The sequence below is a fragment of the Curcuma longa genome, chromosome 3 (genome assembly GCF_044706935.1).
Source record: "Curcuma longa cultivar G26 ecotype Majalengka, Jawa Barat chromosome 3, ITB_CL_G26_1.1, whole genome shotgun sequence".
NCBI classification, from domain to species: domain Eukaryota; kingdom Viridiplantae; phylum Streptophyta; class Magnoliopsida; order Zingiberales; family Zingiberaceae; genus Curcuma; species Curcuma longa.
Window position 1 is genome coordinate 13,552,081 of NC_133863.1, and position 15,070 is coordinate 13,567,150.

General features: G+C 38.4%; 2 protein-coding genes across 2 annotated transcripts; both read left to right on the forward strand.

Moving 5' to 3' along the window:
* The first annotated feature begins 136 nt into the window (after nt 1–136).
* LOC141825192 (interactor of constitutive active ROPs 4-like) lies at nt 137–2,781 on the forward strand. The gene is made up of 4 exons (XM_074712580.1): nt 137–219; nt 1,539–1,606; nt 1,713–1,854; nt 1,941–2,781. Exons 2-4 carry the CDS (start codon nt 1,593–1,595, stop codon nt 2,721–2,723), a joined length of 939 nt encoding a protein of 312 aa, XP_074568681.1. The 5' UTR covers nt 137–219; nt 1,539–1,592; the 3' UTR covers nt 2,724–2,781.
* An 8,705-nt stretch (nt 2,782–11,486) lies between these two features.
* LOC141825191 (protein FAR1-RELATED SEQUENCE 5-like) lies at nt 11,487–13,972 on the forward strand. The gene is made up of 3 exons (XM_074712579.1): nt 11,487–13,651; nt 13,746–13,813; nt 13,897–13,972. Exons 1-3 carry the CDS (start codon nt 11,487–11,489, stop codon nt 13,920–13,922), a joined length of 2,259 nt encoding a protein of 752 aa, XP_074568680.1. The 3' UTR covers nt 13,923–13,972.
* Nucleotides 13,973–15,070: the final 1,098 nt, after the last annotated feature.

The following is a 15,070-nucleotide window of genomic DNA, read 5'->3' on the forward strand; positions in this document are numbered from 1 at the left end:
ACAAGATGACAGCATTCTCAGAAGCTGTTCTTGATTAGCAGACAACACTCGATCCAGTCCTCTGCTCTCTGGTTCACACCACTTCTCTTCTTTTTCCTCTTCTTCTTCTTCTTCTTCTTACTGTCTCATCCTCTCCGAGCTTTGGAGATCTCAGTTTCCCCCTTGGAGCATTTCTTGGGAGGCAACAGAACTGGTTAAAATGTTTTAACCCTTTTAGAGGTTTGTGGACTCGATCACTCTTCTTCACTTTTTCTTTTACCTTTCTGTTGTTCTTCTTCTTCTTTTTTACACTTTCTTTTTCTGTTTTTCTAGTGAAGAGGTGATCTTCTCACTTGTGATCCTCCTTGAGCATGTTGAGAAAGCAATTTCTTAGAGTTCATGATGTTTCTTTTTGGAGCTCTTGACTTTTTAGGGGGAGTTCTTTTCTTCTTTTCTTTTACCTCTATAAAGTTGGCTTGCTTTAGAACGAACTTGCAAAAAATTCTAGAAAATGAATTTTGACTTTTTCTATCACCATTATGAATTTCTCTGAAGAAATTAAAGTACTATCATAGATCATCAATATAATATGCAGTTCTTTCAAGATAAAATAATAATAATAACCTACAAAGGATGCCCTCCTTTAGTTGAACTTCTAAGGCTTTTATTTGAAAAAGAGAAAAAGAGTAATGCATTGATTAAAGCTGTATCTATTTTGTGGTACTTTAGAGGTTATTCCTGTGATTCTTACATTAGGCATTAGTAGGCAGATATGATTCATCACACCCCTTCCCTTTTGAGCTGAGATCTCTCACAATTGTCAATAAGATGAAGTCGAGGTAATTCGATGTTTTACGAGCTCATGGATGTTCACAAGAGTTGAGAACACCAATCTTTTAAAGTGATAATGGCAACTTGAGCATACATGATAGATCAAGATGAACTTCTTCAGTTCCACACTTAAGAAGATTGTCTTGTGTCCATCTTCTTAGTGTTAACAACTAAGTAGGTAAAACTTTTGAAGAATTGAGCTTCCTCATTCTATGAGTTTTGTCAATTTGTAAGAGGCATCCTTGAGAGTCACCATTTTATCTACAAATAAGACTAATAGCATAGTCATTCGGGCGAACCTAAAGAACAAAATTAGATTCTCCATAGAATTTCTTCCCTCTTCTTTCCCTTGGTGTAATTCTTCTTCTTCTTCTAACACACAAACACATTAAGGTCACACTTAACATATTGATCGTGTTTCACAAGCGACATTTCAATTGGGATATGGCTAAAATGTCGATTAAAGAGGGAAGGAATAAGGTAATTTATAAAAGTTCTTATATTTGGAAAGCTTTTGTTTTGGTAGGTTTTTCTTTGCAAGGAGAAAAAGACTTTGAAGAAAGTCTTAATTAGTATAATTGTCTCATATAGAATTGTAGGAGCCTTTTGATAGAAAAGTTCCCTAATCATGTTTGGTAATTTCCCCGTGCCACATCAAATGGTTCATAATATATTGTAGGCTATAGTAGTTTCTTATCATTGAAATCTTTCGATATCTTGATCCGTAGGATCGGTGTTGTAAGGAGGGTGCAAGCCATTTTTGATCTTCGTAGCTCGGTGCAATGTCGAGGGCAAGGTAATCTTTCTCTTGGTGATCTCTTGTTCAATCGACTAGCTAACTCGAAAAGTCGAAAAGGGCGGCAAAATTTAGTTCTTCTTTGTTCAAATTGTGTTGTCACCAGAGGAATGAATTTGAACCAGCAGCAGCAGCAGCAGCAGCAGTCCCCGCGAGTTCCCCTTCACCTCAAGAACACAATCAGTCCCGAAGCTAACAACAGTCTTCACCTCCGACCGGCCGTCGATCAAAGCTTAAAGCTTAAGGAGGTATCGATCCTGAGATTCAGCTTCTCATCAGTAATCGCCAGCCGACGATCATTCGATAATAACACTTGTATTGATCTTCTTCACAGAGTAAATGCGGCGCCAAGGCGGCTGATCTAGCAACCAAATTGAGCAAAGCCCGGGAAGAGCTCGAGAAGCTTCGCGATCGATTGGACTCTGCTGAACTCGCCAAGGAAGATGCTGAACAAGCGCTCGAGAAGGCCAAGAAGCAGGTCTGCTCTTCCGCCGTTGGGAATCCCCAAGTAGTAGTAGAAGAAGAAGAAGAAGAACCACAGCGATCATTGGAGCGAGAGTTGAAATTGGAAGAGCAAAGGAATGATGGTGAGGTTCATGAGAGCGCTGTGATAATGGAACTGAAAGCCATGATATTGGAGAAAGATAAGAAAGTGGAGATTCTGCTGGAGGAGAACATGATCTTCAAGCGAAAGTCCGAGGAGGAAGCCATTAAGCTCTCGGCGGCAGCGCGAGCCAAGGAAGAGGAGCTCGAGGCGAAGATAGTCTCCGTCGAAGCGGAGTTGAAGGAGAGCGAGGCGAGAGCCGGGACGCTAGCGGCGCGATTGGCGGCGACCGAGGGGGAGAAAGAGACGGTGGAGGCGGAGATGAGGAGGATGCGAGTGCAAATGGAGCAATGGCGCAAGGCGGCAGAGGCCGCCACCGCGCTGCTGGCCGCGGGGGACGGCGGCGGGTTCATGGTGGAGATGGGAGGAAGGCGGTGCAGGTTGATGGATAAGCATCTCGACGGGTGGGGATCGCCGGCGGAGATGGGGGAGGAGGAAGGGGGTAGAGGGTGGAGGAAGATGGCCGGAATGCAGGTGCTCGGAGAGATGTGGAAGAAGAGGACGCAGCACTAGCCACTAGGTGAGCAGGGGAGGGGGAAGCTGCTTTGTTGACTTGGTTGTGCTTTTTATTAATTATTTTTCATGTTTGTCGAACAAATTATTTGGTTTGTGTAACTTTTCTTTTGAAACCAAATTATAAATTTTGGTATTTTTTTAGTTCTACTACATATCCATAGTTATACAAAAAAAATTTTATAAATCATTAAAATAAATCGAGAAGTATACACGTGGTCTATCTAAATAGTTCATTTTCTTTGACTCATTACTTTTTAACAAAGATGAAATTCGCTACTCCAGTAGTCTCACACGGTCAGTCCCACGATCATACATGAGAAGGAAAATCGAGAAGTTGCAATTGATTACTATGAAGAAAGAATTTCTTCGACTTTATCGAGATTCGACTCTTGTACATATCAGCAAATTTACCCTTTGACTCACTACTCTTGCAATACATTACAGTTGAATCTCGAATCTAGACAGTCCGTTTTAGTCCGTTTTAGTTGCACTATATTGCCCCGAGTTATAAATTTTGATGTTTGAGCTTTAGATGACTAAATAAAATGGACTAATTTTGTTTAACATGAACTTAAGGCATTGAAATCGCTAAACACTTTTAATTAAAGATGCTTGATTGTACTTCCAATAGTCTATTTAGTCGATCAATAAAAAAATATAGGGATCCTAGAGATTTCAAGTTGATATTAAATCAAACGATTACATTCATGGGATTATTTCTAATCCCTTAGTTGATTTATTTTATGTTTGTTTGTTTTTTATATTTTGAGCCAACAATGGAGTCTCTTAATCAACTTCAAATATTCCAAACGCTCAAATTTAGTCTATAGGGTAGAGATTTGTTGATATTAAATTAAACGATTACTCATGGGATTATTTGTAATCCCTTAGTTGATTTATTTTATGTTTGTTTGTTTTTTATATTTTGAGCCAACAATGTCTCTTAATCAACTTCAATATTCCACCAATAGGTGTCTTTTAAACTTCAATGTTTCTATTTTATTTTTATTTTTATTTTGAGGGACAATTGCTTATTACTATAACACTTGAATTGAGCGATATTATTTTAAAAAAACGGTTTAACCTTGATATTAACCTTAATTTAAAGGGTGTGTGTACTTAAAAGGATAGGCCAATGAAATTTACTGACTATTAAATCTGACGAGTAAGTGTTGAAGATGATTAAAAGGTGATTAATCTATCTAAATGGATGTGTCAATTATATTTGATGAGTAAGTTGCATATGAAAAACTATCCAAACAAATTGAATCCGTAATGTCGCAAATAATTCTAAGCTAGATCTAATCATCGACATGTATAGCAATTTAATAAAATCAAAAATAATAAAAATGATAAATAGAACTTAAATTGAGAGTCATCGTCATCTTCTTGCAGTCACTGGTTGATCTTCCGTAAGGAAATAGGACGACAATAGTTGTGTTCTTTTCGGATGAAATGACAACAAAAAAAATTGCCACCTTTAATCCTATGGGGACCACAACTCTATTTATAGCCTTAAACTTGTTTCTGTTATTAGCTCATTAATAATATCAAAAGAGGATTAATAAATTTCTACACACAAAATCCATATTTATCAATAAAATAAATTATTTTATTGCTCTTAAATCTTTAATGACAATACCATATGTTATAATTGGAACATGTAAGCCCATCAAATAGAAAAATAAATACTAACAACTAACCTAAAAGGGTGATTGATGGAGTCCTTTTTGCTTGTTCGAGCTCCTCTCCCGAATGCCTTCTAAGTCAAGGTTATAGTGAATTGTTGGCTCACCAAACTCTTGTTAGTGTTAATCCTAGAGTCAATTATGAAATGATGAATGACAAGAAAACTTTTGTATCATATATTATTAATAAAAGGTAAAGTTTATAGTTATTATATTTACTTTGAATTTGTGTCAAATGAATAAGTATAATAATATCCTAGGATAGTAGGTTTTAGTCTACAACGTATTAATTGGTTGGATTGATAGTGGGAGATTGTAATCATATATATAGAATACTACTCTTAACTATTTCTAGTTAAGCTTTAAAATACAAGGACAATATTAATGATTGAGACTAGCTAGTATATAGGTTAACTAATGACTTAATCTCACAAATCATGGATATAAGGTATTAAGTTGACACATGAATATATATTAGAGAATATGTACTGAATTGACCCACCTTGAGAATGTTTCAAGGATCATTATATGAGTGTCATAAACATTCTAATAGTGACTATTAGTATAAATAATCTTTAGATCTGAAGTTACTACGATTTCCTATATAGGGAGTTGTGTACTTTAGTATCGACAAACGTCACCTGTAACAAGGTGGACTATAAAGTCAATCACTAGGTATGCAATAAGTTATGCGGAGGAATGTGAGTGGTATAGATGAGATCTATCCTTTTCATATGACGGAAGTGATATCTGTGGGCCCTTTGATTACGTAGGACTATTAAAATGCATGACTATACTCAAATAAGTTAATATGAGATATTGAACTCATTTGATTAAGTAGGTCTACTTAGAGATCAAGAAACATAAAGATTGATAAGGGGATGACATAGTCTATGCCTTATGAACCAATCTAGATATCGAGAATAGAAGGACCAAGTTATACAAGATAATAGACACAGAAAGGTTAGGTCAAATTTCGACATCCTTATCACTTCGGTAACATTGATGCATTGCTAGATGTCACTCATTGCTTGTGTATTAAAATATTATTTTAGATACATTACCAATGTTATGAGAACCTATTGGGTCACACACAAAGAACATGTTGATTTGAAGATGAGTATATTTTAGTTTAACTAAAATATGATAGATCATAGGGTTAAATCTAATCTGAATTATACTAATTGAGTTAGACTCAAATGAATCCAACTATTCAATTATTGGATTGAGTCTAATCTGAATTAGATTCAACCACTAAATAGGATTAATGTCTATTAATAGAGATTAAGGAGAGTAAAAGGTAAAAATCTTTTGTATTTATTGGATGACTCTTTGTCTTCATTGGATGACTCTTTGTATTCATTGGATGACCCTTTGTATTCATTGGATGACCTTTTATATTTATTAGATAAGTACAAAAGATCAATTTTATGCATTTGGTGGATGATCACTTCTAGTCTTCTCTTCTTCTACTCTTGGAAAAATCATCCAAGTTGTTAGCACAACGAAGGTGGTTTTTCTCCAAAGGCTAAGTTCGTGTGACGAATGAAGGACGTGTTCGTGTGGATACCGAAGAGGCGCGGTCATTTTGATCGTGTTGAGATCTATCGAATCAAGTTGCTGTCGGGATTGTTCCGTTCACATAACAAAGATAACAACTCGATCAAACATGTATACTACATTCGCATGGATCTCTGGAGGGATCGATTTTGTTCCGCTGTATTTATTTATTATTTTTCACAAAAGATCCTTACAACTCCGATAGCTTGCGAAGAGATGTACGTCAAGGTTGACCGATGTTACTAGCGCCGCCACTCTAATACACAAGTCAGAGATGCGATAGAGAAAAAAAGAGAGTGTGTGTGAGCGCCTAAATGGAGTTGTCTCCGTGCGCGAGAAGAAAATCATACCTTTCCAATGGATGGTTAGGGGACAATTGTTTAGAGGAATCTTCACGTAGAATGTCACGTCCCCTCCAGCTATCCATTTGCTAGGCAATTAGAGGACAATTGTTGAAGAGATTTACCAACAACTATCCATTTACGGAGCGGTTAAGGCACCAAGAGACGACAACCATTGAGGAGAATCTCCACGTGGATGGTGCTTGTCTGCTAGATTGTCGAGAGTTGAAGTAGAGTATTGATTTGGCCGAGCACCTAGTTTCAAGGTCATCTCTTGAGCCCGAATGAGTTGTCCTTGGATGGACACTAAGTATTTGGGGAGCAAATCTCAAGTGCCTTTTTTGGGATCGAGTGGGATGTCGCTAAATGCAAGTTAAGTGCTCCACGTTTAGTGCTCAGGGATGTTGCTTTGGAGATGGGCGTTTAGTGCTTGGGGATGCTAACCATGTTTAATGCTCAGGGATACTGCTATGTAGATGGACGTTTAGTGCTGGGGACGCTAGCTAGTCACCTTTAGTGCTCGTGGATGTCGGTCCTAGGCAATCTTTTGAGTCTGATTGGAATGTTATTAGACGAAGGTTAAGTGTTCAGGGAAAGATATCGATGATTTGGGAGTACTCAAGAAATGGGCCCAATCGATTGAGAAGTGAGATTGACCGCTCGAAAAATAACCCAGTACCATCACATGTCCCCCCTTCAAGTAGGACCGAGAAGTGAAGTCAAATGAAGTCCGATTATTTGGTGACCATTGCTGTTGAGCATCATTTGAAGCCATGGAGGAAAGGACCACCCAGAGAGATCGAAGAAGCCTCCTCCAGTTACATCACATGCCCTCCTTCAGAGTCGGATTGAGGAATGAAATCCAATTAGAAAATTGATAGGATAAGAGTCTATGAAAACTTCTTATATGGAAATGACACAATTAAAATTGAAGAGCAAATGTGTTCGGATAATTATTGAAGATATAGATGACAGTAGAAATCTAGTCCCGCCCGGGGACGTCAATATAGGAGTACCAATAAGACCAGAGGACTAATCCCACTGTAGGAATTATTGAAAAGAATGACAAGATCAGAAATTTGATGCCATTTGGGAATATCAGAAAGTCAATTCCGCTGTGACATTACCGAAGAGTCAAATAAGATAAAAAAATTCAGTCTCGTCCGGAAATATTAAATGGGAATGTCAATGGTATCAAAAGACCAACCCCTCTGGGATATTATCGAGAAATATGATAAAATAAGAAAATCAATCCCGCACGGGGATATTAAATGAGAATACCCCTAAGGCCAAGAAATCAATCCCACTGGGGATATTACTCAGTAGATTAATAAGATAAGAAATCCAATCATGCTAAGGGATATTATTAAGCAGATTGATAAGATAAGAAATTCAACTCTACTAGGAGCAGATTGATAAGATAAGAAATCTAATTTTACTAGGGATATTACTGAGTAGATTAATAAGATAAGAAATTCAATCCCATTTGGGGATATTACTAAACAGACTAATAAGATAAGAAATTCAATTCTGCTAGGGAATATTACTGAGTAAATTAATAAGATAAGAAATCTAATCTCGCTGAGGGATATTATAGGATACTATAACCCTGATGCTGTTATAGTGTAGTGTATTCCTGCGGCTGTTATAAGATAATATAGTCTTGATGTTTTGATAAGATAGTATAGTCCTAAGGCTGTCATAGAATACTATAACCCTCAGGTTGTTATAGAATAAGATAGCTTGGAGGTTGTTATAAAATAGTATAAATTTGAGGTTGTTATAAAATATTATAACTCTGAAGCTGTTATAGAATAATATAGCTCGTAGGTTATTATAGAATACTATAGTTTTTGAGGTTGTTATAAAATATTATAGCTAGGAGATTGTTTTAATATTGTATAGCTTGAAGGTTGTTATAAAATAATATAAGGTTGTTATACATAAGTATAGCCCATAGGTTGTATGGCGGAGAGGAAGCTGACTGAGTTGGTGGATGAGACAGTGGAGTGGTACGAGCTAAAGATTGAAATCACCCTTGCAATTGCATACTAGAACATGATTGAAGGCAAGTAATATGATTGGCTCCTAAGGTTGAACTGAATGGTGAGGCCCGAGTGACATGGTGGCCTCATGAGCTTGAAACGAGCAGCTGGATATCTGCTAAGCCGCCCAGTCCTTCCCCTATGCTTCCTTGTTCGGTTCGTCGTCGGTCCCCGTTAGTTTTGGTCCCCCTATCATCTTGGCATCATCTTGGCATTGTCGGCTCACGCACCATAAAACTTGTCACCACCTTCATCTGGGCCCCCTATGAACCCTAGATCTGGACCAACCTCGATGGCTTCTGTGTCTAATCCAAGGAAGAGCATTCCACAATCGTCAGTGGCACCCAACCAACGTTGGTTGCATCTCATGCCTCGCTCAAGGCAAGCCATTTTTGTTGCCCTTTCTTTAGTAATATTGCTATCGAAGGATTCATAGACTGCCTCCTCTGAGGAATCTATGGAAAACTCAACTCCATCGTCCTCCTCAGAAATCCCGAGGGCCTTCCACCCAGGGTAGCCATGAAATCTAAAGTTTTCATTTCCTACTCAATTTATACATGTTAGTTGTTTCACTTTATGTAGAGACCATTGGGAGTCCCTGAGATGGATAATAGGTGATTACCGTGATCCCCAATCTATCAACCGAAGGACAAAACTTACCTTCCACCTCCATTTGGAAATAGTCACGGCTCATGCAGAAGCACTGGAGCAAATGCGAGGTCATACCGTTAACGATCTGGAGGCAACCCGTCACAGAGGTTAAGGCGGCTGAGGAAGAGATGATGGAGAAATTGAAGGCTGTCATGTCTAAAAGAGATGAGTAATTTTGTAAGGTCTGAGACTTATTTATGTTATTTGTTTTTCCAACGATATAGTAAACTGTAAGGTGATATCTAGTATGCGTAGTTAGGATTTTCAATTAGAGGAACGAATTCAATAAATTAAAAAAATCAATATAATATAAAATATATAATATTTTTTAAAATTTCATATTTTAAAAATATTAAATAATAACTTCATCAGTCAATATTTATTGCAACAATGCTCTTATTTATTGCATAACTTTTTCGATTCCAAAATCAATGAACGAACATGCACGAATCGATTAATAAGCAACGAATCAACACAATTTAACAACGGATCTTACGGCATCTTTGTGATCATATCGTCTCAGTGATTCGCCAAGAACAATACCTAATTACGATCCACGGGCCACGAGAGGATGGCCCAGCCTATAAAGTCATCGATCCAGCAGAGAGGGCGAGAAGGGAGGCCACGGCGGCAAGCACAAGGGCGATGAAACCGGGCGGCCCCGAGGCCGATCCGTTGTCCAGTGAGGGCGCCGGAGCAGGAGCTTCCTGCGCGACAACGATCGCCGCCACTGACGCGAGAAGCAGGAGGAGGAGAAGAGGCACCTTCACGGAGACCTTCATCGATAAAAACGCCATTGATCGAGCGAGAGAGATGCAGTGAAGTGGGGAGAGAGAGAGAGAGAGAGGAAGAAGGAGAGGGAGGGAAAGGGGGATGTATTTATCGAAGGAAACGGAGTGAAGTAGCCGTTGTGGGAAGGCATCAAAACGTTCGACCGCCAGAGGAATTGCAGGTGGCTGGTGGGACCACACAAGTTACACGTGGCAGGAAGTGGGTGGTGAATGCAGTGAGCAGTGGGTTTAGGGCAGCTGAAAGTAAATGTTAATTATAAAAGATGAGAATTATAAATAATTATTTTTATTTATTATTTTGAAAAAGAATGATGTTTTATTTTGAAAAAATAAAACAGCAGGGGAAGAAAGAGACAGAAGAGAATAATTATGCAACACTCACACAAGCAACAATCCCTCTTATCGATTCTCTCTTTCTTTGTCTTCTAAATCCTTCTTCTTGCTTTGATGCTTCCATGATAAGGTTTAGTACCCAATTCAGTTCATCATAAGACATTGCTGCTTAATTACTAGTAGGAGTGTAGTCCGAACTGCCGAGTACCTAGGGTTGATGATCATCGACTACGGACTACTTGAGAAATTTAAAGAATAACAGATTTATCTCTAATATATATATATATATATACAGAGGGCTATACTGAGCGCCTGTTTTGAGCGCCTGGTGCGCGTCTGCTCACGTGGACTGCTGACGTGGATTTATTTTCGCGTCTTCGCGTGCGTGGCCACGAAAATCGCGATTTCCTTCTTCCCAAACCAGCCCGCGATTTTCTTCTCCCCAATTTCTTCTCCCGCTCGCGAAGACGCTAGGGTTTCCGCTCCCCCCCCCCCCCCCCCCGAAGCTCCCCCGAAGCTCCCCTCGCCGAAGCTCCCCTTCGCCTCGGTTTCCTCTCCACTCCCCCCCTCTGCTTCGCGCGAACCAGGCGAGCGCCGAAGCTCTCTTCTTCCTCGACATTCTTCGCAGCGCCCCTCGCCCCCGTTCTCTCGCCGCGCCCGAAGCCCCTGTTCTCTAGGGTTTCGCCGCGCCTCCGCTTCGCCCTCACCACTCCTCGCGAGCGCAAGGAGCCGCGCCCCTACTACTCCCGAGCGCAAGGACCCGCGAGCAGCTCTTCTTCCTCGCCCCTGCTACTCGCGAGCGCAAGGACACGCGAGCAGCTCTTCTTCCTCGCCCCTGCTACTCGTGAGCAGCTCTTCTTCCTCGCCACAGGATTTCACCCTCGCCACAGAGTTTCAGCCTCGCCCCTGCTACTCGCGAGCCGAAGGTCCCTAACCCTATTTTTTCTTATTTTTTCTTATGTATGTTTGTGCATATCGTTATCCACAAAACACTAGTGAGGGGATGTGAGAATACAAAACCTTGGTGGAAAAAGATTGAAAAACCTATCGCTAGAGCAAAATACCAGAACAAATGGTCTTAATAATGCATGTCTTATTGCTAATTTTTTAGGCATGTTCATAGGCTAAAGTTATTTCAATGTTTGTTATGGTACAGGAACTAATGATACTTCATAATGCATGTCTTAACAATGTTTGTTAGGCTAAAGTTATTTAGAACATTATGTATCATTAACATTTTTGAAACAATACTTAATGTGAAAGGAATATTGTTTCTCTTTTTCTTTTTCTAAGTGATTAACTATTAAACAGGGGTGGTAATCACTTAATTTGAATCTGATAATCCTCGGCAATGGAAGGAAATGACGGTGATAATCAGTTATATATTCCCCAAGTTGAAAATGATAGGAAGCCTAAAGTTGGTATGGAATTCTCATCTTTAGAGGAAGCATTTTTGTTTTATAATCAATATGCACGAGAAGCTGGTTTTAGTGCAAGGATGAGCAATAGCAAAAAGAATAAGATTACAAATGAAGTTGTATGGAAAAAATTTGTTTGCTTTAAAGAAGGTCAAACAGATAAAATGAGGGCAAATAGAAATGTAAACTATGATCAACAATCTATGGAAAGAGCCCGCAGTGATATTAGAACCGGTTGTAAGTCACACATTTCACTTGTAAAAGAACAAACTGGACCTAATTGGATTATCAGTCACATCATGGAAAGTCATAATCATACCCTCTCGACTCCTTCAAAGGTACATTTGCTTCGCTCACATCGTCATATTTCAGCCGCTAAGAAAGCATTGACTCAACAATTTTCTGAGGCTAATTTGCCAGCTTCTCAAAAAATGCGAATATTTGAGATAGAGTCTGGGGGGCCCGAGAGGGTAGGTTGCACAGAAAAAGATCTTAGAAATTTTGACCAACAACTAAGAGATGACCTGAAGGGTATTGATGCTGAAACATTGATTGAGTTTTTTACATCTGAGAAGGAAAAAAATTCAGCTTTTTTCTTTGATTATGAGACTGATTCAGAAAACAGATTTAGTAGATGTTTTTGGGCTGATCATGTATCGAGGACGGCTAACATTGTATTTGGTGATGTTGTTGTATTTGATACGACATATAACACCAATAAATATGGGTTGATTTTTGCACCATTTGTTGGAGTTAATCATCATCATCAGACAATTATTTTTGGTTGTGGTTTTCTAAGTGATGAAAAAACTGATTCCTTTGTTTGGTTGTTTAATAAGTTCATAGATGCTATGCCTAAAGGAGCACCAAATGTGATCATTACTGATCAAGATCTTGCTATGACAAAAGCTATTGCACAAGTTTTCCCTAATACGGTGCATCGATATTGCTTGTGGCACATTTTGAATAAATTTCCAGAGAAATTAAATCCTTTGACTTTTCGTGATCACTATCAAAGCATAAAGAATGCCATTGTAAATTCTACAACGCCTGATGAATTTGAGAAGTCATGGGAAGACGTTATCAAATGTGCTAACTTGGAGAATAATGATTGGTTGGCATTGATGTATGAATTGCGACAAAAGTGGGTGCCCGCATATTTTAGTCATGTATTTTGTGCTGGAATGTCAAGCAGTCAGAGATCTGAAAGCTCACATGCATTTTTTAAGAAAACCATCTCAAATAAGAACTCATTGATTGATTTTATCATTCGTTTCAATAGGGCACTGAGACATCTAAGACACAATGAGTTAGCTGCTGATCATGTTGATATTAATGAGCATCCCCGGACTAAGACAAATTGGCCAATGGAAATTCAAATGGTTAAGGTGTACACGAAAAAGAAATGGTTGGAGTTTCAAAGTGAAATTAGTGATAGTCACAGTTATTATGTGCAACAAGCGTCTGTACAAGATGATTTACTGATTTATAATGTGATGAAATTTCAAAGTTCTTCTTCTTCCAAATCAAGGTTACTCACTCATGACAAACAGAAGGACTATATATCTTGTAACTGTAGAAAATTTGAGTTTGAGGGCATTCCATGCAGGCATATGTTAGCCTTTTTCCGCATCACCCAAGTCTTTCATTTACCTGAACAGTATATACTCAAACGATGGACACGAGATGCAAAGGTTGGAGCAAATTATGTTTTGGGGGAAGACCAACTTTCCATCAATGATCCAAATAAGTTTTTGATGTCAAGACTTTCAAGGTTATCCTATAAAGCTTCCTTAGTAATTGAGGATGCATCTTTGACTGATGAGGGAACATCCTTTTTGGAGGAACAACTAAATTGTATCCATAGCAAAATTCAAGACATGAACATTAGTAAAACATGCGGTATTGGTAGTCAAAGGAAGAATTCAATGGATGGCACCCTTGGTATTATTGATCCTTCTTTAGTAAGAACAAAAGGATGCGGAAAAAGGTTGAAATCGTCAAAGGAGAAGGCAATCTCAAAATCCAGATTATGTCGTGGATGTGGCCATCGGGGTGTGTCTCATGATAAGCGTAATTGTCCGATTTTGCAGCAAAGGTATATGCTGATTATTTCTATATTTGTTTCCTAAATTTATTTGCATAATAAATTTAAATAAATTTTGTAAATATAATGATGTTGTTATTACCAGATCAACTATAGATGATCATGATAACAGCAACGACGACACAAACGAGGAAGATTTGGCTTCTAGAGTTGGTACTATAAAACTCTCAATTTAGGAAATTAAAGTTGTTGATTGACTGAGAAATTGAAATTAATAATTATTTTTATTATTGCAGGTTCTAACAACATGCCTCATAATTAATGATGATTTAACAAACCATCAATATTAGAGGATGTAGCTGCTGGGAAAGTCGTCCATCATGTTGTGTACGGTTTTGGTTTTGACATGTTGTGTTTAGATGAAACATGTTGTGGTTGACATGTAGCTTTATAACTTGTTGCTTATGTTGGTAGTCATTGTGATGGTAATTAATTAGCATTATGGTTTCAAGCACAGGAACTCACTACAAGCATGCATGCATTGAATGTTGACATGATAAATTTTCCTATTTTTTTCCTTTCTCTATGATGAACAGTGTGATGTGTTCTGCTTGAGTCATCACCTATACATATTAAAGTTGTTTGTTCCACTAGATTGTGTGTTGCTTGCTTGACTGAACAAAGTTTGGCTGTGGAAATCAGGTAAGATTTTCATTATGGCATGACCTGCTTGTTTCATTTTTTCCTCTTGCCAACTGTTGAGAAATCGGGCATCACTCCAACTGAAGGTAATATTTTTTCATTTTTTTTTCTTGTTTCAATTTTTATGTAAAGAGTCTGAACTCAGAAGATGCCTTTATAGTGCATTTGCTGACATGTGGTTTTAATGTTCGAATTTGTAGGCAATGAGGATTATCATCAACGACAAAAGATATCATTGCTTTGAAAACTCTTGGAGAAAGAAAACAAGCTTTGTAGCCTTCATGGAATTAGTTGTCTTGAAATGTTTTGGAAGCTTTGTAGCCTTTACATTCTTAAAATTTCAGTAAATTATGTTTGCAGGAGGGTTGCAAAGGCCTGTTGTATATGGTGCTTCATGCACGCGTGGTTTTAGATTTATGTGAAGACTATGAGCACAAAATCAAATTTGAACAAGTTGAAGGAGACTTTGATTCATTTCGGGGGAATTGGATTCTGGAACAGCTGGGTGATCAACATACTTTGTTGAAGTATACTGTAGAATCAAGAATGCACAAAGATACATTCCTCTCGGAAGCTATCTTGTGGCTGCAGAGACAGGAGGTGCTTTGGCCAGGCCTATAGTCGGAACCCAAGGACCTAGAATATGTTAGAGAGAGTGCATCTGTTGTGAAGGAAAATAATTTTGTATCAATATTTCTTATCCGTCATGTATAGGGAACAAATAGTAGTATGAATTGTAAAGCTGTTTTGTTTTGTTGGCCAAGCAGC